We start from the raw sequence: 27,325 nt of genomic DNA on the forward strand, positions 1-27,325 counted from the left end.
TTAACAGTCTGTTCTATACAAATAGGTTTTAAAACAGCACAAACACTCGCCGCCTGGTAACACAATAGACCTGTGTAACAGCTCGAGGTGACTGAATTCAGAGAAAAGAGAATGGGAAAGTAAATATAATTCTGCACAACCATTCATTTGAGGGAATGCAATCGTGAAAGGGCAGCGTTAACACCAGCACAATTACAACACTTTCCAAACTGAGGACAAGAAATGTGCAGCAAATCCAATACCTGCCCTGGCTATTGCTACTGAACTTTTACATGTAAATATCATTCATATTTTATATAACAGTCATTTAAGGACTTACATGCCTGGTTGCTATCAGCATGATTGAAGGCAGCCTGTCTGCGAGAGAAGTTGCCTGGAGAATGCGATGTTCTGCTCAACAATCAGCAGACTAGTCCAGAGAAACCAGGAAACCGGCTCTGTGAGGGACAGGCCACGTCCTGGAAGGCCCAGGACTGTTATGCTTTTGCGTTGTTCAAGCCAACTGGTGGGTCGGTGTAAGTGTGATGATGTGGGGAGGAATCTCCTTTAACACAAGAACACCTTTGGTGCAGATTGAGGGCAACCTTACTGTTCACCAATACATTGACAAAGTCCTTGAGGCAACAGTTTTTCCGTTCCTGCAAGCCAATCCGGAAGTTTCGATTTTCCAGCAGGACAACGCAAGACCACACAGTGCTAGGATTACAATTGCACGACTTCAAGAAAACAATGTTGAGGTCTTGCTGTGGCCAGCTCATCTGTAGGACCAAATGGCCAGTGCCATCCACAGGAGACAACCGCAACCAGCCAACCTTTGCCAGCTGGCTGCAGCTGCACAGGAAGAGTGGTGGCACATCCCACAGCAGTCTATCCAGAGGCTGATCAGGTCTATGCTTCAACGATTTTGTTAATGCTCAGGGAATTCATACCCGATACTTGTAATGTTTTCATTTTGATATATATATATATATATATATATATAAAATATATAATGTTCTGTAATCATGAATGGTTATCGGTGTCATAACACAATCTTAACATCATGAAGGCTTTACCTGTTTGTCTACCCAACACACTGGGCCATATTTTTTAAAGCCTTTCTTCCAATCTAACTTTTTTTTTTTTTTGTCCCAACTCCAACCACTAAGGAATACACACCTTCCTTTCATGGTCTCTTCAGCACTCTCAAGATTCAAGTAAACATAATGAGAAGATGTTCCATTGTCCTTTTATTTTGTTTGTTTAATTTTATGGCTACCATAACAGAATAGGTGATCCAAGCAAGGTCATGCACAAGAAAAAATAAAAACAGAACCTGCTACTAGGCAACTGGAGTTTTAAGGTTCCACCCAGAGGTGGTGCAGGGAATAAGGCATCGAGGAAACACTCTGACAGATTAGACTGCTGTTTGCACTTAGAGGTCTTTTTTTTTATACACAATTGTTACAGTTTGGATTGTGGAAGTTAATTGACAGGCAAGTGAACTCGCTTGTTAATAAGAAACAGTTTACGAATTTGAGGTATTTCAAGATTCTTGTGAAAAGAAGAAAGATTTAGGTTAATCTATAAAATGTAAGAATAATTTAATTTAGATTTGATAAAACTACACGCCCCTGGGATAGGCCACAGCTGGAGTATTTTACAACACTGGAAGAAAAAATAAGCCCTAAAAAATGAAATCCAAGTGAAGTCCTTGGTTCTGTAAAATGCTCTTACAAAATACTTAAGTTGAATTAAATGAGGGCTTGGAATACTAGAACTTCAACTGAAATAATTTGAGACAATAAGAAAGACGCAAAAAGATGCAATCTTGTAAAAGATGGGTTCACAATTTTATTAGCCTACCAGTGAAAATGAAAAACCAACTACAAAGTACATAATACACACATTTTAGAATCAGAACCTCTATCAAAATGAAAACTTTACAAAAATGTACATGTCATTTCCTTTATCTGTACAGTAAAAAACAAACAAAACTAAAAGCCACAGGCATCTCATTGCATATAAATATTACATTTGGTCTGCCGTCGGCAATTCAAAGATTCCCTGAACTTTTATATGAAAGGATCCTGAGATGGTCAAGGAGAAGGATTTGGCGCATCGCTGTCCCGTCATTCACACATAAATCAGCCCGCTTGAATACACCTTGAGGGAAAACTACACGTCTGTAAACCTGAACATTGACAGGGAGCGGGAGGCAACAAAAATCAAAACACAAAACAAACCTTCTCACCTCTGGACATCAGTGATCAAGCCTATTCTTCATACACTTCCATTTCATTGTATGATCTAAAGCTTCTATGGACTGGAATACCATGCAATCCCTTCAACTTCTGAATGGCTAGTTTCGATCTGCAGTATACCGCCATGCTGCCCTATACAAGGGGAAACTAGCAGCATGCATTCCATCCACGCAAATGACGCTGGCACACGCAAGACATGAACATGCAAATGATGTCAATTTTAACTCGGAATCTCACAGCTGCACTGTGGCAAGTGCTGGCAAAGCGTAAAATCCCAGATTGAGCAATATTGCAGGGTGATGGAAACACATTAAAGAAACACCAAGGCATAGCTATGTAAAGGAATTGGCAGAAGCCAATCACAGCCTTTAAAGCAGCACCTGCTTAGACTGTAATGCACATGGAAAGCCCAAAGGAATTATCCCCATCAAACCAGAGCTTTATTTATTACCACAGAAAGGTGTAGAAAGGGTTCCAATGCATTCACCCTCCATTCACTTTTATACATGCCAAGAACAGGTTTTTATTTAGCACTATAAACGCCATCTTAAGAATTGAGCTATGGTAGATTTAGGTAACTCGTGTAGCCTATGCACTACTATGTACAAATTGGCTCATAAGGGTAATACTAAATAAGGCATTTTGTGCATGTATAATTAAGGGGGAGAGGAATGGCGAGTTTGACACAGCCATCGGTAGATTCAGGCACCACAAAATGGGCTTTGTCCAGCACATACCCGACAGTTTGTTTTAAAACAAGAATCAAACCCACAGTATTCAACAATGTCAAGTAACAAGGCGTTCCTAGCTAACATTTCACACTCCCTTGTATTTTTTTTTTTTTAGTGGTCAGTAATCCTAGCACTCGGACTGACAGGTTCTCTGTGGGATTGGGTCAGGTGTGATGTCAGACCCTGTTTGAATGGTTAGCTCTCCAGGGATGTATGCGAGTGCTGTGCAGTGCTTATACAGGTGTCAATGCTCAGATTTAGCTCTGCTTGTCATATAGGTTATTTACTCTGGTGTTCTTGGCAAGCTAGGAAGCTTCAGTATTGCTCAGCCCAGCTTGGTGGAAAGGCCCTCTATAGAAACTATGTTTAGCCAAACAATATCCCTTTGTGAATAGCTACACAAGGGTAATACTGATAATAGCACCACTAATTTGACCCAGCCGTAAGAAAGTGGTTTAAATGTTGAGTCACACGGAGGCAAACTCTTATCCATCAATTTGTCAGCCTAAAGCAAAACATGATCTAATGCTACAATTCTATGGTGCTACATGAATACGTCATAGTAGCAAAAACATAATGCTTTTATTTTATTGGAGAAAAAAAACTTTGGCAATTTCCTACTGCAGTTAACACTGTCGGCTAGAAAGGCTTAATATTACTAACTACAGAAGACCGAAAATCTGTCTTAGACCCCATTTGCATTGCAGACAAATTAAACAATGAAAAAAGAAAAAAGTTTGGAAATCTTTAGCACTTTCCCTGATCAATAAATTACCTAGCACCACCAATTTCAAAATGAAACAAAGACACACTGATCAAAGCAACACCATCAACGATGCTGTAATAAAGAAAAAAAAAAAGAAATGGCTTTACAAAAAGACGTTATGTACACACAAATAACAAAACAAGCAGAAGCCTGCTAGTTCATGGATTCTGTAAACATACTGACCACCAACCTACCATCAAGGAAACATCTAGATTGTTCTAGCACACCCTGATCTAGAGTATTCCACGTCTCCTACTACACAGCATTCAGACTACTTTTCACATGCTAAACCAGGTACAGACTCACTAGAATACGCAGCTTCACAGTTGGTCCGACGTGCTCAAAGCACAGGTCTACCCCCCCGCCTTCCTACAAGCAGATCTGCTCAAAATCAACGGTGATCCAGGAATATATATTTTTAAATAAATAAAAACATAACACATTGTGAACAGTCATACTACATACTGTATCTAGCACATGGTGCCACCTGGAGTCCAAATATTAATATTGCATCTTTATGTTCACCATTTTCTGCACATCTGTACTACTATAAAAACATCTGGAAATGGATTTTAAGCAGCCTTGAATCTAGTCACTCATTAAAGACAGTTAGCTACACACACGCAATTATTAAAAGCTCACATACATCCTAGTAGGAGTTTACATGTATAGGCAGCTCTCAACCTTTCCAGATTTAGACAGATAGAAAAATACAGTAAACTTTTTTTTTATCATAGATGTACAGGTAGACCTATACAGATTACGCACCTTGTTTTTGCTACCAGTTAAGTAGAGTCCTGCTCATAAGCTGTGTCAAGTAGATTTAGTACCTAGAACATGGAGTTCTCTTCTGCTACACGGATTCCAGTATCCTGCTACAGTTAGGTAGCATAGCTATCTGCTGTTTTATGGTTTGCCCTTCTAATCAACATGGATGGTGTATATTATGGGAAGAGCTGTAAAACCATACATATTTGTACAATAGAACCGGCCATTCATTTTTTAGTTAATGCTTCAGGAAAGAAATAATTTAAATACATATAAAAAGCCCTGTAGAAGTTTAACAGATCTGGAGTTGGCACCATTTGTTTTGAGATATTTCATAGGTGTCTTTGAACAGGATACAACTTTATGTATGCATCCCTTCACTTTTTAAAATATACACACTGTAGGTTTCAGGCTTATGCAGACACCAACCATGGTTTGTTACTTGTCTGTGAAGTGATGAGATTTAGAAACTCCTGATCCACCCCAAAAAAGCAGGCAAAAAACGTCAGGTTGTTAATAAAGTCAATCCATTCAACATGAATTCAATGGCAGCCACTCTTTTGCTTCGGTTTAGTTTTACAGTTGCCTCAAAAGATTGATATTGTGCAATCATTATTACTTATTGTTGAAGCCACGGCAAAGCAACATTATACCAAAAAAAAAAAAAAATTAACAACAAAAAAGTGCCATTTCATTCCAGATGAAGTCAATGTGTGGCCCTCTTTACCATAGGGCTGCTCAGTTTAGAACAGATGCACCTGCAAGGAGGGGTTTGGGGATGAAAACAACAAGACACAGGGAAATGGATCATTTAAAAAAAACTCATGAAAATATTTCTTAGCTAGAAATGTGGCAGATCCGTTAAGGCCCTATGAGATAAGGCCAACAGGCCAATAATTGTGTCCCACAATGGGAAGGGGGGTAGCCAGAAATCCCTTATAGCAAAACAAATCAGCCAGTATTCTTAACAACCTCCACCGCTCCAGATACCTCCCTTACTCTTTAAACAAGACAATATCGATTGTTTTTTTTGGTATCCACAATTCTTTTGTGTCAAAAAACAGAAGCTGGTTTGGTAGCAAGAGTTTATGGAAATGTTTTGAGAGGGAGGGAGGGGGACGGAGATGTGTTCAGTGCATTTAAAGGCCCTAGCGAGTAAGGCTCGTGGAGTGTTGTATTTAAAAGAAGTGCATCATTGGCAAGAGATTTAGAGCACCACTGTCAATTTGAGTAAAAACTCCCACTCCCTCCCCGCCCCACGCATGCCTGTATAAAAACTGTACGTTTAGAAAAAAATCCCTGCAGTAAAAATTCTTTAAATAGTTTAAAGTGTCTCTTTCTTTAAAAAAACAAAATCTAACAAAACACAAAAAAAGATCAGTGATTCCAGCCCATGAGATGGCTAACCCGAGCCTTCTCAGTCATCTTGCGCACCCTGCCAGAGCGGGACATGCCCAGGTTGAGGGGGTCCTCCGCTGGCACAGAGGTGTCGTCCTCCGAGTCGTCATTGTACAATACGGTTCTCCTGCCCTGGTTGCGGGTATTAATCCTGGACTCTTTGACAGCTGACTTGCGGGTTCCCCTCACCTTTTCCAGTTCCAGTTCCTGCTCCTCCTCCTCCTCCTCACCCCCTTCCTGCTCCTCTTCATCCTCCATTAGCCGGGGCCTTTTCCTTCGACTTGCCTGCCTGCCCCGCGCTGCCTCCCTTTTCTTTTTCTTCAAGTTTGCAGAGACAGGCCTGGCTGCCTTCTTGGTTTTGCGGGTGAGGCGGGGGCGGATGGCCTTGCTGTAGTCATGATCTCCTCCGTCGATGAATTCTTGGTCTGACTCTGAGCCCTCGCTGCTGCTGCTGCTGCTCCCAGAACTCGAGCTGCCTGAGGAAGAGGAGGAGGAAGAGGAGGAGGAGGATGACGATGACAACGAAGAAGTGGACAAGCTGGATTCTGTTCCCTGAGGCTTCTCAATGTCCGAAGTGTCAGAGTCCACTGCCAGCTTTCTCTTGGCGGAGGCACAAAGGGGCCGGTTTCCCCCATTGGTCAATGGTCCACTGGGAGAAGGAACTGAATTTAAAAATAAATCAACAGAAAAATAAAATTGGAGATACATCAATAATCTGTTTAAAGCTTGAACTAAAAAGATACTGGTTAAGCAGTTCTCTAGAGATAAATATCAAAATGTAAGAGCAACAGACAAGACAGTGTCCAAATACGCAGATGCTTGTGCTATACACGTTTCATCATAACTGTACAAGGAGGTCTCTAGATGTACACAGACAGACCACCTCTATTGCATCCCTAGCAGGATAATACATGACATTGAGACCAACTAGATGGACATTAAAAGTGTACAGAACTCCTGGAGGAAGTCTAATGCCCTGTAAATCCTCTCTGTCGCCCCCTACCTCGCTTGCTAGGGGTGGTGCGGCTTCTTGTCACCCGCTCGGCCCCGGCTCCTCCACTTCTGCTGGCAGTGATAGAGCTCGTTGAGGAAGGCTGGCTGTCTTCATCTTCATCTTCATCTTCACCCATCACAGAGCAGCTTGGGTCCTCTGTCGTTTCTGAAGCTGAAAGGATAATATCATGGGGAAACAAAAAACTTATACTACTTCTATTCATTCAATGTACTTATGGGCAGGGATGTTTTAAGATCTTGTGCAGCAGAGAACAGAAAACAGCAAGGTAAGTAATACACCACCCACTCGATATCACACAGGTGTCGGGGTCCAATATAAATCCTCTATATATCGAGGGCTGCGATATAGCGAGAGACCCATAGAAAAACAAATAGGCTAACAAATACTGTACAACCACTCCCTCGTTTTATCGGGGGCATCAGGGTCCAATATAAATCCTCTACGCAACCTGCTTTTTCTCATTTTATGTATAAAAAGCAGCAGACCGTTTTAATTTGTACTGTGGAGGGTATTTGCTTCTCATCAACTTAAGTCTCCAATTAGTTTCTTGAGTCTTCCTCTCCTTTCTCAAATGCAGAAACCCACTGCATTGAAAGAATCCATTCTAAACATTGGAGTCTTGTTGCTAGGGTGCTAACATCACTGCCCTGTGACTTTTGCTAATGCATTGCTGCCACAAGTGAACACCTTGTTAGATAAAATAAAAAACGTAGATATTTAATTTGCTTTGTGTTATTGTACAATGTGTGTGTATGATAACAGTACAATATGAATGCTTTGTTTTTAAATGTTTTGTGTATTTGTTTGTGAAGTGCAGTACAAAATAAAACAAATAGAAATTCTAAGTGAATTTGCCTATGTATATTGCAGCTAATTTTGCACAGTTAAGACTGTAAAATTGGGAAGCCAACTCCAGGACCGCGATATATCCGAATCCGCAGTATAGCGAGAGGCGATATAATGAGGGTTGAGTGTATATGTAAACAAGCTTAATTACATACTTTTTTCTGGCATGAATTAAACTTTTCCACACTCACCTTGAGATGACCTTGTGGAACTGGTCCTGGTTAGAGACAATGAGGTATTTGGGGTTGATTTAGGCTGGGTCCTGGCTTGCTTGTGCTTTCCTTTCGGACTGGAAGGAGAGAAGAAAACAGTGCGTCACATTCAAGGAATCATGAGAAAAAAAACAAATAAATAAAAAATAGGTGCCACCTTCAGTGCCCGATTATTGAACAAGTTTAACCCCAGCTAAGCATACAAAATCAGCCCCACAAAGCTTTGCAGAGTTTGCAGTAGTATGGATGGATTTGTCAAGCGCGAATAGGGTTGGATAAGGAATCACCTGGAGGCTTGGCTGGTGGAGGGGGAGCTGCTGCTGCTCTTCAGTCTCTTGCGGTAGCTCATCCTCTGCCGGCTGCGCCTCTGCCCCTGCACTGCGGACTTGTAGTCAGAGATGATGGGCAGGATCTGGTTCTCAAAGGAGGCAGACAGACTGAGAGTCATGCTGTAGATCTGGGGGAGAGGCAGACACACCATTACTTCTGAACAAACTCCAGAACAAATGTATGCAGATTTTTTCATTATAAAACCTTCCAAAGCTGGTTACAATATTTTTCAGAAAAGGTTTGCGGTTTCAATAGACTGTAAATCTATGTTAAACGGTGGTAAAAAGTACATTTTCAATTAAAGTTAAATTTAGTCAACTATTTTACATTTAAAAACAGTACTGTTAAAAAAAAAAAGGGGGGGGGGGGGGGGGGGCCCATTTTGGTTTGTGTGTTATTCCAGACTGTATACAACTGCGTTGCTGTGGGAGTTGGAGGCGAGTGTGGGAGCGCCTCACCCTGGATTTCTTGTTGGGAGTGTAGGCCTTGGAGTTGCTGAAGATCAGCCTCACGTCCTTGCTGAACTCCATGGGGTTCTCATAGTTCCCTGCGGCCAGCGTCTCAGAGACCACGCTCAGATCCACCGGTGTGTCGATAATATCCCGGTAATCCTGAAGGGACAGGTATCATTACCCAGAACACAATACACACGCACACATACAACAAAGCTGAGGGCTTGTAAAATGGACTTCATTTCTGCAACTCACTTTTCTCATCCCTTATGAGAAAAGACTTTTATTATTCCTCTGTTAACTATCTGCAAATCCAGAGGTTGTAGGATGAAAACAATGGAACTGCAAGTCAGGTCTCCCTCTTTAAGAACAGTAGGATTGTGTGGACACATGGTCAAATCTGGGTGGCTTTCGTACCGGATAGGCAAAGAGGTCGACGGGCTGTCTGAACGGTTCGGAGTCCTCCCTCTCAAACATTCGGTTCAACAGCTCTCGGCACTGCTCCTTCCAGGCACCCACATCCAGCCGGGAGCTCTGCCTCTTTGAGTACTTCGGCGTAGACTGAAAAACAAGGAATAAAATCATCCTGGAAAGGTGCATCCAACCAACAAGGCCATTATATCACTATCACCCAGGTCCCAGCAATGGTTCCATGTTTTTTGTCCTGTACTTCCTTGTGCACATCTAAATGATTTCTGACTGTGAATCATATCGCACCCCCCGACTGCCATATTTATTTATGTATGTATTATTTATCTAAATGAAGAAAAAGCTATGCTCTTGTTAAAAGGGAAAATAAATGGCTGCTACCCACCTTATGTCCAGTAGAGGTCCCCGGAGTATCAGAGTCTACATCCACATCGGCCTCCTAAAAATAAAATAAAGTCTGCTTTCAACATGGCAGACCTCTAATCATGCCTAATCAAGGGTAGTCTAGGAAAAATACCTGTTTGCAAAGTTACTTAATGCAGAAAACATGGGGATACACCAGGGGATAATATAGACATGGGAAGCCTGCAGCAAAAGATGTTCATTTTGATTAAAACACTTCACAAGCTTCTGTTTCCAGTGACTAGTTGTACTGTATCAACATACAGAATCCTCCTTACCTCTTCCTCCTCGTCTGCACTGCTCAGCTCCGTCTTCACTTTACTATAAAGTTCCAGGATGTCCATGCAGCTTTGGTCCCTGTTCAGTGTCCAAAAGATACAGGCTTTGTGAGCAATCACTTACGGTAATAATCTGTGCATTTGTTCTGAATATGACGAATGCTGTCGAGCAGCACAGTTCACATTTGGGTTGGAACCAAGACACAATTTACATGACATACTTCTACTTTATTTACAGACAGAATGATTTCCATAAGACACAGTGCTGGTCTTTCTCTTTCTATATTTGATTCAGTAGAATCTATAGTAGAGAACACCATTTACAAACACTCAAATGTTTTTCCTCCATTTCATCGTGTGCCAAGCCCCCCACCCCTCACACTGACCCTATGAATCGGAGCAGCACATCAGTGACGATCTTGGCCGAGGCGACAATGGGGCTCTCGGGCTCGTTGAAGGTCCTGCTGTTGTGTTCAATATACCTCACCTCCCACATCAGAGCAGAGATCCGCCTAGGGGAAGCAACAGAACAGTTAGTGAGCGCATCACTGCCTTCACAGTAGGATTCCAACTCTACTGGCCAGCCCTCAGCCAAACAGACATCCACCACGCGAAGTCGAACCTGACATCTACTGGATTCAGCCTGGTTTGCAAGTGCAACTGCAGTATTACAATATACAGCTAATTGGAAATCAAATGTCTGTCACCTGGTCATTTCCTGTAATATTCCTGAACAAAGGGGGTCTGAAACAAGTATCTAACCCAGAGTATCACCAGCCATGTCTTTGTGGTTAGCACAAGCATTTAGTATAGCTGTCCTGACTAGGGTTGAACCAGCCAAAAGTGAGCCATTAGGCCCCTTCTAAATCTGCTCTGAACTGATCACACCATGAATAAGTCTAACTATAACAAGTTAGGACTGGGTTTTAGACAGGTTTTAACTTTCATACACCAAGCAAGGACTAATTTGATTTCAATCCGCTGCCTATCGGATCCACGAGTAAACCTTCGTTTCTGGAAGCCCTTCATTAATTGCGTAAAACTACTGGGCTTCCTTCTTGTTGCACGATTGGTTAATAATTCTTACAGAAGTTATTTACACTTATGCTTGTATCACTGTGAAAGCTATGGAACGTACCTGTAAAATTGATTCTCCAGTCTCTTCCTGATCGTGCCGAGGTCTGTGGGGTAGGCAACCACTGTGCAGTAGAGAGGGTAGTCACGCAGGTCCACCGGGGAAGTGAAGGCCTTAGCGATGTCTAAGGAGGGACAGTAAGCAAGAAACAACTCCAACAATCTGTCTCTATCGGATGAGAGTTAATCTGTGCATACTATGTTATATATACACCAACTTATTCAATCAGGTACCGATTCTGTTCAAACACAGCTGTCCTGGTTTATAAATACAAAGACTACTGATCACCCGCTATACCCTTTCTATCCATTGCAATAGATAAAAACATACCTTTTTTAAAATTATTGTTTGTATACTGGTCCTCAATACTCTGACTTCAACCTGAAGACTGTGTCTTTATCTTGCTTCTCTTGTGATGTAAATAACTCACCTGTCTTCCTATTTCAAGTAAAACTTCATTAAAAAGTGTTCCTAAACAGATTGTTTCTATTCTTTTCTGCTGTAATTCTATGTTGATATGCATCCAAAGAGAAAAGTCTTTGTAACAGCACTTTCACAGAAGGAAAAAAAACGGTTTACAACAGTATTAGTCAGATACCTTCCCTTTAAAAACAGCCAATTAATGTGCACAGTGCAAATATTTAATAAGTCCCACTATTTTACACTGAGAAAAGAGCATTTGATGTTTCCACCAGCAGGGACACTAAGACTTGAATAACTTGAGAAGATGTACTTGCACCCACGGCTTCACTGGTAATTGTGTTTGAAGAGTAACTTTAAAGAGATCCGTCGTCGATCTATATTTCAAACATCACATACTGCACACAGGAGCCATACTGCAGACACACAGAGATGGGACGCACCGAGGGTGAGGAGATCATCGATGCCCCGGAGGACCCTCTCACACTCCTCGTCACGGGTGCGAGCCCCCCACTCCCCCTCCTGAGGGCTGTAGAGCAGGGCCTTCAGCTCCTCCTCCGTGACTGGCACCCCATCCCCCACTGCATCTGGCAACGGCACTGCAGGGCAAGAGAGAGAAGCTTTAGGTGGGTGCGAGATAGAAAGGCAGGGTTCTCTCTCCACTGGGAGTTCAGTTACCACAGTAAGCGGAACTGCACCAAGGAGTAGGAGTGACATAGCAATGAGGCAGCTCCACGGTTTAGGATCTAGAATAAAAAACCCACTGAGAAAACAAGTATTTTAGGCACATCAATCTCAAATCATGTGGAAAATAATCTGATACACTAGTTTCCTCAATTGGAGAAGCGGCTTTGATACAATTAACCTCTGACGCGTGTCATGCATATGTATGGGCACTTCCACCTATACTGTGGTAAGACACATACAACGTTGATTACACAACCCATCTACATTGCAATCATACCTTCATCTGGAATGGGATCCATGTCCCAGGGACTCATTTTCTCCCGCTCACCGTTATCCCACCTAATAAAACACGGAGTACAACCTCAGAATTGAACAGCTTTTCACTGTGAACCAGTGCGTGCTAACGAAGCATTAATAACCAATGAGTAATTGACATCGACCAGATCCATCAACTACAGGTTATTGTTGCCAAGAAGAAGTAAAACTAATTCTTGTGCACTTCTGTCCGCTAGAGGCCACAATTGCAGGGACAGCTGTAAACAATGATGGTTTAAAAAAACATATTGATATGAGAATACAAGCAGAGTGTATGAGTGAGCTTCTGATTCTTACTGGACAGTGTAGCACTGGAACAGGCTGTCTGGATACTCCTGCTGGAAGGGCTGCTGACTCTCCACTGTCCCGAACCACCAGGCATCATCGATAATACTGCGGAACTTGGTCCCTGAAGACAGCACACATAGCACAGCCCATTAGATTCGTTGTAGACCAATGCTGCAAGTTGATCTCAATCCTATGTTACTCTAGCAAAGTTTCCCCCTTCCTTATTCTTCACGTCACCACTAAATGAAAGCCTTTTCTCGCGGGTCTTCACATACCAGTAACTATTTCAATAACCCCAAATTTGTACTGAGGGAGTCGCCCACTGCCCTCACAAGAGCTGTACAGCCACCCCCTTGCACAGCACCATCCCAACTCCAGCTACACAGGGGCACACTCACCACACTGCCAGTTCTGTTCCTTCGCCTCATTGTAAAACTGCTGCAGAACTAAGAAGTCAATAACATCTGGCATGTCGTGATACCTGCAAATTGAATAAAAAAACAAAAAAAACAAAAAAAAAAAGGCTTGCTTCAAGTGTCCGTTTCAGAGTGGAGTGCAATTCCGCAACAATATGTATTGAATTTTTTCAAAACTTAGTATCTGGTCCTGCAATAGGTTAAAGCAAGTTCTCAGCTTCCTTGGCAAATACTATATGAATTCTGCTACAGTTTCACTTCCTAACATGTTTGTTTATCTCAGCAATTACTATTATATATTTATTTATTTATTTTTTAAAAACTAAGCTTATTTTTTTTTAAAAAAATCAGATATCAGGATTTAAACATGAGAAAGTTTTTTCAAAGACCAATATAACGAACAGCAGTGTACGGTAGGTTTGATTTATTATATTTATGTTAGCTACAGCCACTCTAAACCTTTTTGCTTCTGCCTGTGTATATGCTGCATCACTGGCTTCTCCATATCAGGGAATTGCAGGGATTCAGAAACCACCTACTTTAAAGAGAAGGACTCCCCGGTCATCTTTCCAGAGACTGGATCAAGAAACGCCAGCTTCAGGCAGCACAGTGTAGGCGGTCCCACTTCATATTTGATCCCGACAACTTTCACAGATTCTTGGTCCTGAAAATAAATGTAAACCGTCTCAGCAGCAAATAGCAAAAGTGCCTTCAAAAATAGTCCTACTGTAGCTGTTGATTCATTACATGAAGCATGAATGGAATCCGGAGGGGTTACATGGTCAGTCACTCACCCGGAGATCCATTTTGTTCCAGGGCTGTTTCTGGGGGTTGATGCTGTAGGATTTGGACCTGCGCACTGCTCTCACATAGGCTTCATGACCCTGGCGGAAATAGATCACCTGGGGAGGACAAAGACAGACAGAGTGCCTCTTCAGAACGGAAGCTCTGCTACCTGTCGCAACTTCAGGGCGAGGCTGAAAAGACACTGGTTTGGTTATTACCAGGTTCTCAACACTGCAGACCTCTGAAAAGGTTTGCAATAAATCCACTTGAAACAAGTGCGGGAAAACTTATTACACGGACGTTTCAAACAGTATGTCGTTACATCATTTTTGTATGCCTTACTTCCATACGGGACACTGGAACTATTTACATTAAATTAGTTTTAATAGGGTTGTCTTTTTGCTACGATTGTTGAATGTGGGAAGCTTTCTTGCCAACACATTAACACTTCAGAGGCATCAGTACAAAGACAAAGACAAGGGCAATATAGCCCCTACTGCACTGCCAGACATCAGAACCATTCTACATTTACAGTATGTTCAATAACAAATGTACATTAAAACGGCAGTTCCTAAGATTCGCTAAACCAATGAGAGACCACAACATATGCAAAAGAAGTTTTGCAAGATAAAGCTAAAATAAATGTGACATGTGGGAACGTCAGCTGCAAACCAGATGAGGGTAGAATAACATTGTTGTATGCATTTCATGCATGTCAACTCAAGTGTGCCAGCCTCACCTCATCTCCCATCTGTGGCACAAAGGGAGACCTGCGTGGAATGGTGTCCATGATCCATTGCGGGGGCAGCCACTCATCGCCCGTGTCTCCAGCCATTGCCAGCGACTCATTCGGCTTCTACATGGGGAAAATAAGGGGCATGAATATATATAGGATTACGTTACTACTAGAACTATTGGTTAGTCTGCTTATGTCTTTGCAGCAGGTGTCCTGCTGACAGAGAGGTTAAGCAGTACTACGTTCAACAAACCCCAGAGGCCTCACTGAGATGCCAGTATGCACAGGATTATATATTTTCCTCCCCAGTCTCTGCACCTTTTTGCACACAGCTGTAGACGGACACAGAGATGTGGTTAACCACTGGGCACATTACCAACCACAGACAACTACAAAGAAAGAAACTCCCTCTGTTTACATTCAAGAGAGACCCTTGGGTACCTGGGCCCTTCTGAAGACAATACAAAATAGGCCAATTGCCTCAGGTTCATATACACACACACAAATGTAAAAGATTGTGGTTTGTTAGATTGCTAAAAAAACATTGCAGGGATACTTTATCATGTACATTTTTCTAGTATTTAATTTCTTATCCGTTTCCAATTTAATTCAGTATATTTGTTTCTGCGTAGATTTCACACCATGCATACTTAATTCCAGTAAAATTGCTTCTGAAAAAGAAGTTATTTTTTTGTAGGGTGGTGGGGGAAGCATATTACTGCTGCACAGGCATCAGTGCTCAATTCTGCCCCTAAGGGCTTCAATGCACAGCATGATTCAAATTTGCTTCCTCACCTTTTTCTCTATGATAGTAAGTAAGAATAGCAAATTACCAGGCACTCTCAGCACCTGCCCTCTGTTCCGTGCATTACCTTCCGTTTGGTCTGTTTGGGTTTCTTGCGCTTCTCCGGCCTCTTCCTCTCCTTGCCGTGGTCCTCGTCCTCCTCCTCCGAGCTGCTGCGGACCCTCCTCGCTGCCTGCCTCGTCTGCCTCTTCGGAGGCTGCAGGTTGATCCCTGCATCCGCCGTCCAGTCCGAATACTCGCTGGAGGAGTCGCTAAAACAACTGCACCACAGCCAAGTAAATGGGAGGGTCGGACACTGCCAGGACCAGTCAGTATGACAGGATCTACTTATTCGTTTTCACAGATAATACTTCTCTCCTGTATCCTTTAATCTTGTTGGTCTGTGAGAATGGTGGGTTTTATTGCTTGTGGACCACCATGGCCAGAGCATTGAATAGTTGAGCAAGGAGAACTGCCAGCATGAGCTGCATTTCCATAAATGGGTATGCAAAACAAACATTGTGAAGAATCTTTATTTGCCTTTAAATCAAAGGTAAATCTGAGATAGCTCACCAAAAGTAACACAGATGTTTTAAAATAGAAGCAACATTCCCAGGGCCCCACTAGCACAGCAAATCAGAGAGAGCGCATTATCATCTAGAGGGATTTACCTGGAGCTGCTGTCACTCTGCCACTCCGGCTCTCCCTCCTCTGAAGAGACATTACTGGCGTCCAAAACCTCGTCGTCCTGCAGCAGAGACACAAAGCACAGATGAGGGAGCTGCAGGGAACGGCTTTCCACCACAGTGCAGCATGCAAGTAACACAGACTGGCTAGTCACCTCTGGGGAGCTTTCCGATTCCTCATCCGACTGGGAATTCCGCGCTCTGTCCAGTGGGGGGTGGTCTATGGCGGAGCGGGTCTGGTAAGCGTGCTGCCGCTTGCGCTGTGTCCGTCTCAGGGAGCGCAAGCTGCCAACCTGCTGCTCGCTCTAGGGGTGGAGAGCAAGAAGGGTATTTGTTTCCCCCAATTCTTATATAAATATTTTAAGGCTGCAAGTGAAACTAATGGTTATGGCTTTTAAACACATTATATCATACAAAAGAATGGTTACAGATAATCTGTGCACTATCTTGGAGGTATATAGATCTATGAACGATCTGTGCAGATACACAACTGCCACCAGTCGTGTATCTGCAATATACTGTTCTCAGATGGGCCCCGTTGTAAAACATCCTGTGGGGGTTAGCATGTGATGACTGAAACTGATAAGAGCTAACGTAATCAGATAGTGAGCTATTGAACAAAAGCCCAAATTTTTCTAAACTTCCAGACATGCCCGCCTTACTATCTGATGATCCTTCTGACTGGATATTACTAAACCATATAAAAATACACATTTTTTTTAACCCACTCCAGTACACTTACATGGTCACAGATAACTTGTCAGTACAAGCAAGTTGAAAATATGTGAGCACTCACCCTCTGCACTGAGTGGGATGGTTTCTTCCGCCTCTCCAAAGCATACAGAGTGTACTCAGCCTCTCCCTTTGCTGCCCGACACTCCTCCATAACCCTGGGTCAGAGAGTTCTAGTTAGCTGCAATCCTTCAGATTAATACATTATGTGCTTTATTTCAAATCCGATAATTGCGAGCTTTAGCATTAGCTTGTGTATTAGTTTATTTCCATGTCCTTCCCAGTCCCCCTCCCTCGTATTCCTACCTGCTGACCCCTGGTTGCATCTCGTTCACCACTACCCTGCGACTCCAGGCCATCAGGTCCCTCTCGGTTGCCATCTGACTGCGGGGGGCATTGTTGTGCATCTGCCGGACCCCCTCTATCTGCCCGCTGCGCCTCAGACCCACATTAGGATGGGAGCCCATCAAAGCCGGGCTTCTCGGGTCTGTGAGACACAAAACAAATTACTCTTTCGACCTGCAATGCACTGCAAATCTTATGTTGCATATATGATTTACTGAACGCTCTAAATAAAATCATTAATACAATAAAAATACGCTTAAAAGTAGTATTTTGCTCACATCCTTCCAGTAAGACCAATTCTTTTTTTGGTTAATGTCTATTGGTTTTACACGGATGAAAGCAGTTTGTGTTGACTGGGAGCTCCTTACCCCTGGGGTGGCTGTCTCCGGGCTCCTCTCCCTGGTCCTGCTCGGCAGGCTCCTCCCTCTGGTTGTGCTCCTGCTGTAGCTGTCGAATCAGCCCGTCCAGAGGGCTCTCCTCCGGCTCTGCGGCTGTCTGCTGGCCAATCACCTGCTCCACCACCTCACCGTCACCTACAATAGCCAGGACATTGAGACACTAAGGCATTGCGGTTCAGCACTAACAGAACACACTACAGCAGCTTACCCAAACCCACGTGTTATTGAGATACTGGAGGACAACATTTGGATGAGTCTGTTCGATTTCCAGAACATGTCTTAAGGCAGTGGAAATGTTATTTTACTCAAATGTCATTTAACTAGCAGTAATAGCTTCAGCAGTCCACTTAAACAATTCTGTTACTCTCTACTGCAATCGTGTTATAGCCAATTAAGGTGCACTAATTAAAGGCATAACACTTTAAATAGTTTATTTCGACAAAGTATGTATATAGCATAGTGTATAGAACCCAAGGACTGATTCACTGCAGGAATGGAAATAAGACTCATATTGCATAACAATTTGCTCCATTTCTGGTTTTACAATGTGTTTAATAAGACACACCAGAGTTGTTACCTATAAACTGTGGCTAATCAAGCTCATATTCAAACCTGGAATTAGTAAAACTGCTATGCAACTGGAGTCTTATTTCCATCCCGGCTCTGCACAATGTATGTGAAATCCGTAACATGCAGAACCCTGCCCAGAGTGTTTAGCTGTACCGTTGGCCAGGTAACCCAGCTGTGGGATGAGCTGCTCTTCATTGCAGTTCTCCCTCCCAGGCACTAGGCGCTGATAGAGAGTAGGGTGGGGATTTCCATCAACGTCTACTAGGAAGGGCGGGGGCATCAGGTGCGGTGCCTGCTGGGTCTGCTCGTCGAGCACGTAGTTATTGGAGTCTCGGATCAGGGGCCGGAAATCCGTGTGGAAAAACATCTGATCAGGAATCTGCAGGGAAGCAGCCAAACAAAATGACTGGAAAACACATCAAAGAAACCAGGTCTCGCCAAGTGTCTACTTGTTTAGTATTTGTGACCAGATGGCCGTTTTCCAATAAAAGATTATTCCTGCTGCTACCTTGAGCTATGTTTCCCCAAACCCCTAGATATTCTCCTTTTTATTTAGCGTCCAATTATTTTGACTCATCCTGCACACTACACAGCCATGCTTTTACCAGGTGAGCCACAGGGACCCACCCCTAGATATTCTCATGAGCATCATGAGGATGCCAGAGAATTTAATTAAAACAGAAACTCATAGTTATACCAAACTCAGCAGGAATCAAATATAAATGGGTTCTGCGCTAAAAGATTGCTACACATTACCTTGCTTTATTTTTCCTATGAAACATTCCCTAAAAAGACGACTAATTGGATTGGAGATTACTGATCACTTCAGTACCCAAGGTTCAGATTTAATGAGCACTGCCTTCACAGGCCTCTTTTGAAAGCGTGCAAGTGAAGTGAAATGTGCCGAGAAATCTCGTTAGCTGAAACTCCTCAGAGGAAACATTTAGCTCATTATGAGCTCTTAGGACTCCTCTTGGATCTTGAGATCAGATGAAAAGATCTAGAGAGAGCATAGCTCACCTTCTCGTAGGGCCTGCTGCAGCCAAACCCGAATATGAGCAGGTGACCGTGGGAGTCGGTGCAAACAAAGTGCTGCCCGTCAGAGGAGAACTTACAGTCGAACACAGCGCCGTGACCCTGACCTTCAATCTGAAGAGGACAGACACGCAGCTTTTAAATACAGCACAATGTTCTCATATATGGTTACAGTTATAGACTCCAACTTTGAAATTCTGAAATCAGCTTTTTCCGAGGAGTCTGTTACTTGATTATTTGTGTGTAATTTCTCCTATTTTGAATCTTGTGGCTGCTCAAACTGCAAAATGGATTTTAAGAAATGTTAACATCATAAAACACAAAAACTGATCTCGGGAACTACAATGAAAGTCTTGCTGTTCCTTATACTTTAGAGTTGTTGTGTGTCATATGCACACCATGACATCTGTACACAGGATAAGAAAATTGTTAACAGTGATTGTCTGATACTGAAGCACACACACAAGTCTAGCACAGGGCTCACCATGTTGAAGTAGTTGCGAATCTTAGTGCCCTTGGACAGGTCCCAGATAAAAATGTTCCCATCATGCCCTGCAGACAGCATGATCCTGGAGTCATAGGGATGGGCTTCCAACACAAATACCTCATCATCATGCCCCTGTGGGGAGCAGAGGTGGGGTCAGCATGGTACAGGCAGCAAGCCAAACATGGGGGAGAGGGAAGAGGGAGGAGAGCAAGTTTCATTTCAGGAAATTCATGATTTCAGTGACCAAGAACAAGGAATGGAAATAAGAGCAGTCACTAGATCACAGTGGAATAGGAGCAAGACAGCAGCAAGAAAATTAGAATACAGAGACTGTGGAGAAATAATGAATGAATGAAGCAAGCAAGCAGAAGAGGAATAGTGGGAGGGGATGACTAAGTAAGGGGAGACAGAGGACTCAGTCTGTACCGAGAGAACGTGCAGTAGCTGCCCGGTAGATGGGTTCCACACTTTGAGCAGGTAGTTGTTGACAGCAGTGATGACAGTGCTGTCAGCTCGGTCCCAGGTCACCATCGTCACGTTCAGCTTTGTCACCTTGTCCTCCCCTGGCACCACATTGCTCCTAATAGGAAGAATGTTCACAGATCATTAAGGAATGGTTTACAGTGTGCATCTAGGCAAAAAAAAGAATTAAACTCGCTCCCTCCCAATGCAATTAAACTCGCTCCTCCCAATGCAAATTAGAAAGTGGGCTACATAATCACAAGCATGCACAGGATTATATATATATATATATATATATATATATATATATATATATATACACACGTTTACTTTGTGATAATCTTTTCCCATATTACACAAAAGACAAGTGTCAGAAATATTGTTTTTCTTTCTAAAAATGCCATAACCATTTATCCACTTAGGTTTGGGGTGAATTAATGTTCATTACATGATAAAGTGGTAGCGAGATACATTTTCCTACAGTATACCATTATAACACAGCAGTGACAATATGCCTGATGAGCCCTAAGCAAAACCCTGGTTGAATCACCTACCCTGGCAGCTTGGCAGTCATATCGAGGGCTGTGCTCTTCCACTCCTGCTGCTGGTAGTGCCAAATGCGTGCCGTGCCGTCTCTACTGCCACTGACAAACCGCAGGCTAGGGACATAAATAGGAGTGCTCAGTGACAGCATGCACACACACTCACACAGCTACACACACAGCAAAGTAGTTCTATTTGCACTACAGTAACTGCAAACATAACTAAATAAATGGAATCCTTTAGTTTTTAAAGCTATTAAATTACCATTCGGGGGGGCAGTATTAGCTGCAGTGGGAGAAGGAGGGCACATTACTTGCCCCCACCTCTTTGTATGGAAGAAATACAAAAGGCTTACCTGTCGCTGTTGTTACAAAACTGCACTGCCACAACTTTGTCCTTGAAACAATACAAAATAAAATATGGGTTAAAAACACACATATTAGCAGCCACTTAGTCTTAGTAAAGAATAGTTTCATTGTTATTTTAATTTTTTTTTGCTAGATTCATAAGGTTTACGTTTGTATTCCTCTGAAAATTTGTGTATATTATTTACAAAGTACATACTACATTTCCATTCACACAATATACAAATTTATTGGCTTTGGCCTACAAGGAACATCAACATTTCTTCACCTGCTGCATTAAATGCTTCAAATGTGAAGTCATCACCTCAAAAAGGGTTACTTCTACCTGGTCCAATGATCAGACTTGACAAAGAAATCACAGAACACAGTTGCATATAAAGTATGAAGCCAGTATTAATGAGTTATATCATCTGGAAACCAAGTAAGAAGCATGACCTCAACAGGCAACAAATCTTTGGTCACAATGAACTTAAACTAAAGACAGAAAAACATAGAGGGGCTTCCTTACCGTGTGTGCCTCAAGCTCAGCCACTTTCTCAGGAGACTGTGAGCCCAGGTAGTAGACCCTGATCACATGATCCGTGCTGCCCGTCGCCAGGAACATTCCCCCTGGAAGAAGCCAGCAAGGGGGTTTATTGATCTGAAGGACAGCACCTTAGACCCAACAATATCCTGGAGCATTGATAATAAGCAATCTCATTCTTATTATCTCGATTTAAAACAGAAATGTGGTGGAAGGGAAAGAGGATACACTGTTTAGTGCGTGTGCGTGCGAAGGAGCGTGTAGTTGCTCCAGCCCCACCTCTCACACAGACAGTGGAAAGGGAGACATGTCATGGTGGATACATACCGCAACTGAAGGAAGAACAGGAGATTTGGACTCCAGGTCTGGACCTCTCTGTGAATTTAAATGGACGCTCGCTGCATGAAAAACAAACAACACCACCAGAAACGTTAACGAGACACGCGCCCAAAGCAAACGTCACTCTTTATAGTCTTCATTCGCAATGAAGTACTAACGTTTTGTTCAGTAAGGTGGTTGTTCGGACGTCCTGGAGTATCATGCTATTCAAACACTTACTTGAATTTCATGCTGTGGGACTGCCACTGCCAGAAGCAGACCGTGCCGTCAGCCCCAGTGGATGTGAGGTATTGAGTTGTTCCTTTTGTTGCCGGAGAGAACTGAACAAGATACAAGTTTGAAGAGTTCACTGAGACTTGTATTAGGATAACCGACAAATGAATACCTACTGAGACCACTTTTCCCAGTCCCAATGAAAAAAAAAAAAAAAAAAAAAAAAGGGTGCGGCAGCAAAGAAATGGTCTCCTTACATTAATACGTTGTTCTCTAGCCAACTTCCTCATGCAAGAGGTTCAAAATTAAAGGAAAGCGATCCTGTTTGAGAACGGTATCACTAGACTGCTGGTAAGCTCTGGTACATACTGTAAGATCAACTGTAGTTATCTTACATCAACTGTAGGTATTGCTTTCTTAATTACCTTTACTAGGAACAAATAGTTTTAATGCAACAGCACCTAAAGGCACCATCAATGACCTGTCACGCTACCTGAATGGAGGTGATGGACGCCGTGTGGCCCTGCAGCACAGCCACAGGCGCGCACGTCCGCAAACACCACACGCGGATGATTTTGTCGCAGCTGGCAGAAGCGATCATCGTGTTCTCGTAGTTTACGGTCATGTCTGAAATCTCGGCAGCGTGACCTCGGAGGGTCGAGAGGAGCCGGCCGTCATCCGTAGCCCAGATCTTGACCAGGCAATCGTCCGAACCCTGAAATGACACACACATTACATTTACAGTACACGAGGGTGCTTCTTGGAAAAGATAGTTTACCTCAGCTTGACTGTCCATTAAAAAAATTAATAAAAACCAACATCTTTTCAAATTAACTTAATTTTTTTTATTATTATGATTATTTATTTATTTTTTTAAGCAAGGCTGGTAAAATTCAATTAATTTACAAGTTTCTGGTTGGGTAATTAATTTTCAGGTATCTAATGCACAAAACAAAAAACAATGAACTGCACTTTCAAGCATTTTCTCCTGGCTTTCCAACTCAAATGTATGAGAAGGTTATACAACGCAGAAACATGTATGGCTTTTGGGTGATTCTGCAACCTACCGTAAAGATTCTTTTGCCAGTTCGGTCGAAGGCCACACAGTACACTGAAGACAGGTGTCCCAGAATCCTCCGGTGCATCTTCATGTGCTGATAGGTGGAGGAGGGCACGATGTGGCTGAAGCGGGCAAAGCCAGTCGTCTGCCGGGCCCCTATGATGGTCACTGGAAGTAAAGCAAGGGTTCGGTCAGTCCAAATTGACCATTTTATTTTCTTTAATTACAATAGTTTGCGTAGCAATTCTCTTTGCTACATAAATAGTAAACCAAAACACACCACCAAGGTACAGTATGTCCATAACATACAGCTTTGCAAGGATATACAAATATTTAGGAGGGCCAGTATAACAAAAAAGTGGGTCATCATGACTTATATTCATGCAAGGTATCCACTGGTAACCAAGGTAAGCCTGTAATTTGCAAATTTTGCATCCCCCTTACTAGGTAAGTGACTCATAATTCACTTAGCAGCACTAAAGATATAGGCAGAAATAAATGTAACCATCATAGAACCCACAAGTCTTTGGTTTCAAGTTGTTACTGGCAGAACATGTCAATACAAAAAGCAGCAAGTTATCAGATACAACACATTTCAGGAATACAACTGTCAGGCGGGTGATTAAACAGAGTGTTCCTGCATTTCAAGCACTGTTATGGACTGGGTAACAACAACTTACCAACATTTGGTGGTTTGCCATAGATCAGAGGAGGTTCTGGCGGTCTGCCTCTGTGTAGAGCTGCAAATGCAGGGCCGCTCCATACTGGGTGCCTACAACCTGCAAATTAAACAAACAAGATTAATGGTCAGCTCTGGAGCATTTGTCTACTTGGCTTTTTGTATTGTATTAACTCAGGAGGACAAAACACCAAACAGCCATGCAGAATATAATAGACATGGAACATCTAAAGATCTAATTTCAATAGGGTCTTCAAAGGGACCTACTTTCTAAAATATGTAAAAACTGTTCAGTGGGAGCCCAGATGCTCCACTCCCTGCTTTCACAATGAAGTCACTCCAGTTTTCACACACCAACAGATCCAAACTAGTCCCATGCTAAATCTATGCCAGCACTGATTTCCATGAACATTAGTCAAATTGGTGCGGACACAAAAGTGACAATAGACTGAGCAATGCTTTGCAAGGCGGTATGCCATTATGCTCGACTTCCTGAATCAATGTTGTGTGATGCACTGCCATTACAGCTTCTGTCCTGTCAGTGAGATGAGACGAGGTTATAAGTTCTAAAACCATGACTGAAGATGAGCCCGGCTCTTGCATTGTGGGCAAGATGCTCGCTTGCAGTGCGTAGGGTCACTGGTTCGCTCCCATCCTCCTCTTTGGTACATTAGCATTAAAGTATTGCGCACAGTTACATGTATCTTAGTTTGGTATTTTGTGCTTTTTAAAAGCTGCTGGAAGGATAGCAGTGGCAGTATTCCTATGGCAAGCTTCTAGTAGTGGATTTGTTACCCTTTGCTGTGCGCAGCAGGGACTGTCGCCCGAGCCCCAGTAAAGTCTGAACTCCAGGAACACTGGGAGGAAGCTCTTTGTCCAGGAGGGGTCCGATTCGCTGGCAGATTCGGAGCAAGTAATCAGCTGGGATGTGCTTATTGGTTTTCATCTGCACAAAACCGAGTAGAATGAAGGTTACATGATATAAAACGGAGTGGCAGCACCCCTGTACAGTCAACTCCAACAAGCCATTAATCAGACCCAGAACAATGCTATGCTTGGACCCCACTTGCACAGCTGTGTAATGTGAGGGCTGGTTAATTCTCTCTCTAAAAGTGTCCTTCACAATACTCCACTGTGATCATTGTAAGTCTGCCCACAATAGTGTACTTCTGAACCACTTCAAATGAGCTTGAGACACAGCTTTACACTCTACTGGGCAGATCCCAGTAGAGTGTAACAAATCCCATTAGATTTTCATTATATTCTATTGAAGAATTACTTTCTCAGCCTGCATTTCTATTAATTTTACAGTGCTTTCCCTAAACAACTTAACAAATGATTTATAAATAAATACCCAAAATATCACCTCCATATTCACCAGAACATGATTCTTTATACTGGAGTAATTTGGGTCCTATTACTTATTAGTGCATAATAACTACTGCATGCCGACCTTGAGCTATGCAAGGCAATAAACAGTGATACATGCTTTCATTGCAACACAAGCTCACAGCCAGGCAAAGCAGAAGGGACTTCATCATACAGCTGTTATCAAGTAATGAATACTGATATGGCTTTAATGTAGAAGGGTTTAAAAAATAACAAATGTCAGGCTGTGGGTTACTTCAACAGACTTAACAACACATGGTTAATAAACACATCACAGCTGAACACTGCATATAATTCATTGATATTTTGACTACTGTGTACATATGCTAAACGTGCAGACTTAACCAGATGGACTCTTAATAAATTCAGTACAGCACTGAAATACACATTTATGTTATGCTGTATCTGCATGACTTACACAACTTTTCTGAGAATAATCGTGTCACTATTTTTGGATCACAACGCTCAAGGCATAATTGTTCATTTAACATTATTTAAATTACACGTGCAGACAATTTTTCAACTCTAGCTGCTGTCCTTCACACAGACCATTCCTATTTGTTAGGGTGTTCTCTGTGACATTATTTTAACAAGGTCAGGAAGAATGTGTTTTACAATACAAATCAGCTTGTTTTGTTTTGTTTTTCCGTGTGTTGAGGGGTTAACTGATTAAAACGTCAAAATTATAATAAAAGCGCACACATTTATAACCAAACTTTTGATTTATAACTTATTCTCCGTCTAATAGGTTCCAGTACGGTTCTGATCCGCTTTCTTTGTCTGTGTTTAGTCGCGTATTAGTCCTCGCTCTTCTCACCAGCCTCGCCACGGCTCATGAATATTTAAGCACGCACTGCAGACTTAGTTCAAGCGTCTCATTGCATCGCCCAATCAGATGGTGGCTTTCATTATACAATACTGCATTTCAAATGAAAGTCCCCTACTGATTGGCTACAATTCGAGACGGACGTCTGTCCACCACCTCTGTACGTGCCCTGCAATACCTCCCCCCCCTTGCCATTATGCACAATAAGGCGTTTATTTCAATACAAAATATGATTTTCACCTTTAAAAAAAAAAAAAAAAACTCACCCGTAAATCTCTATTTTCAAACCGACTTCAGATTATTAAAAAGATTGTCTCTGTTATTACAAGTGAATTTCTTAATTGTACATAAAACGCCCAATTCACTAATTAAAAAGTTGTCCAATACACTGACAGAAGTTTCAAACTTTCTAATGACATCCTTACCCAGTCATCGAAGTTTCGTTTATGTTCTCTCGATTCCCAATCTAATCGTTTCGGTATGAGCTATGGGGAAGAAGCACACGGTTAAACAGCGCAAACCTCCAACTACACAACCGTATGTTTTTTTCCGGTTTAACCCGAATCCAAAACAAACAAACATGAAATAGTATTTTCACGTGAAAAGTGATATCGCGGAAATGAGATGTGAGAATAAAGATCGCACACAAGGCGAGTCGGAGCAGCGCTGCCTACCTCGTATTCTTCCAGCTCTTCTACAAAGACCTGCGGGGAAGACAGACACGGGAATTACATCGTGTCGCTTAAAAACAAACACCAAAAACATGTCCTACAATAAATATAGATAATTATTAGCTCACCTGGGCCGATTTTTTGCAAGGTCCAGACTGTAAAAATCTTGCAATGAGGTAATACAGATCTGTAAAGAAAGGGGGAGCATACAAAAAATTATACACACAAGCCTTTTCATAAAAAATATAAATATAAAACTATTTAAAGACACTAACCAGCCTCGATCTGTGAACAGCGGATGTCTGCCATCTTGCGAGCCGGGAGCCGCTATTAGTTGTATTTGTACTCCTATTGTTGTTTTTATTTGTTTGTATAAAATTGCCCGTTGAATTGTTTCCCCGGCGTTCGGCCTTTTTCCTCTCTGTCTTTCACGGCATCGCGCTGTGTTTATCGATGCCCCCACCAGGCAATACTGGGAACTTGCAATCACTTTACCGGCCGCTGGGGGGGTATAGAAGCCATTTTTGCAAAGGACAAAATGCCATTGACAATAAAAAAAAAAAAA

At 42.4% G+C, this 27,325-nt stretch overlaps 1 protein-coding gene across 1 annotated transcript; it reads right to left on the minus strand.

Moving 5' to 3' along the window:
- Positions 1-1,810: 1,810 nt before the first annotated feature.
- LOC117412263 (bromodomain and WD repeat-containing protein 3-like) lies at positions 1,811-27,325 on the minus strand. The gene is made up of 40 exons (XM_058989283.1): positions 27,036-27,325; positions 26,889-26,947; positions 26,764-26,793; positions 26,515-26,574; positions 24,670-24,820; positions 23,876-23,974; positions 23,203-23,363; positions 22,629-22,850; positions 22,142-22,242; positions 21,911-21,981; positions 21,569-21,669; positions 21,051-21,091; positions 20,707-20,811; positions 20,117-20,270; positions 19,688-19,822; positions 19,189-19,317; positions 18,322-18,547; positions 17,569-17,733; positions 17,162-17,342; positions 16,920-17,013; positions 16,279-16,428; positions 16,109-16,185; positions 15,526-15,718; positions 14,657-14,773; positions 13,926-14,033; positions 13,671-13,795; positions 13,114-13,196; positions 12,725-12,836; positions 12,390-12,451; positions 11,869-12,024; positions 11,009-11,129; positions 10,257-10,382; positions 9,871-9,949; positions 9,576-9,629; positions 9,179-9,322; positions 8,768-8,920; positions 8,267-8,436; positions 7,959-8,056; positions 6,910-7,071; positions 1,811-6,568 (listed from the first exon to the last, which is right to left on the minus strand). Exons 1-40 carry the CDS (start codon positions 27,067-27,069, stop codon positions 5,886-5,888), a joined length of 5,292 nt encoding a protein of 1,763 aa, XP_058845266.1. The 5' UTR covers positions 27,070-27,325; the 3' UTR covers positions 1,811-5,885.

The sequence above is a fragment of the Acipenser ruthenus genome, chromosome 16 (genome assembly GCF_902713425.1).
Source record: "Acipenser ruthenus chromosome 16, fAciRut3.2 maternal haplotype, whole genome shotgun sequence".
In the NCBI taxonomy this organism is placed as follows: domain Eukaryota; kingdom Metazoa; phylum Chordata; class Actinopteri; order Acipenseriformes; family Acipenseridae; genus Acipenser; species Acipenser ruthenus.

What these genes read in the sequence shown, in the direction of transcription:
- LOC117412263 (XM_058989283.1), bottom strand. Translation starts at nt 27,069, where the DNA reads ATGGCAGACATCCGCTGTTCACAGATCGAGGCTG. An exon ending in GTGCAGACGAGGAGGAAGAG is followed by an intron (nt 9,630 to 9,870) that starts GTAAGGAGGATT and finishes TTTTATTTTTAG; the next exon opens with GAGGCCGATGTGGATGTAGA. An exon ending in TCGACCTCTTTGCCTATCCG is followed by an intron (nt 8,921 to 9,178) that starts GTACGAAAGCCA and finishes CTGTCCCTTCAG; the next exon opens with GATTACCGGGATATTATCGA.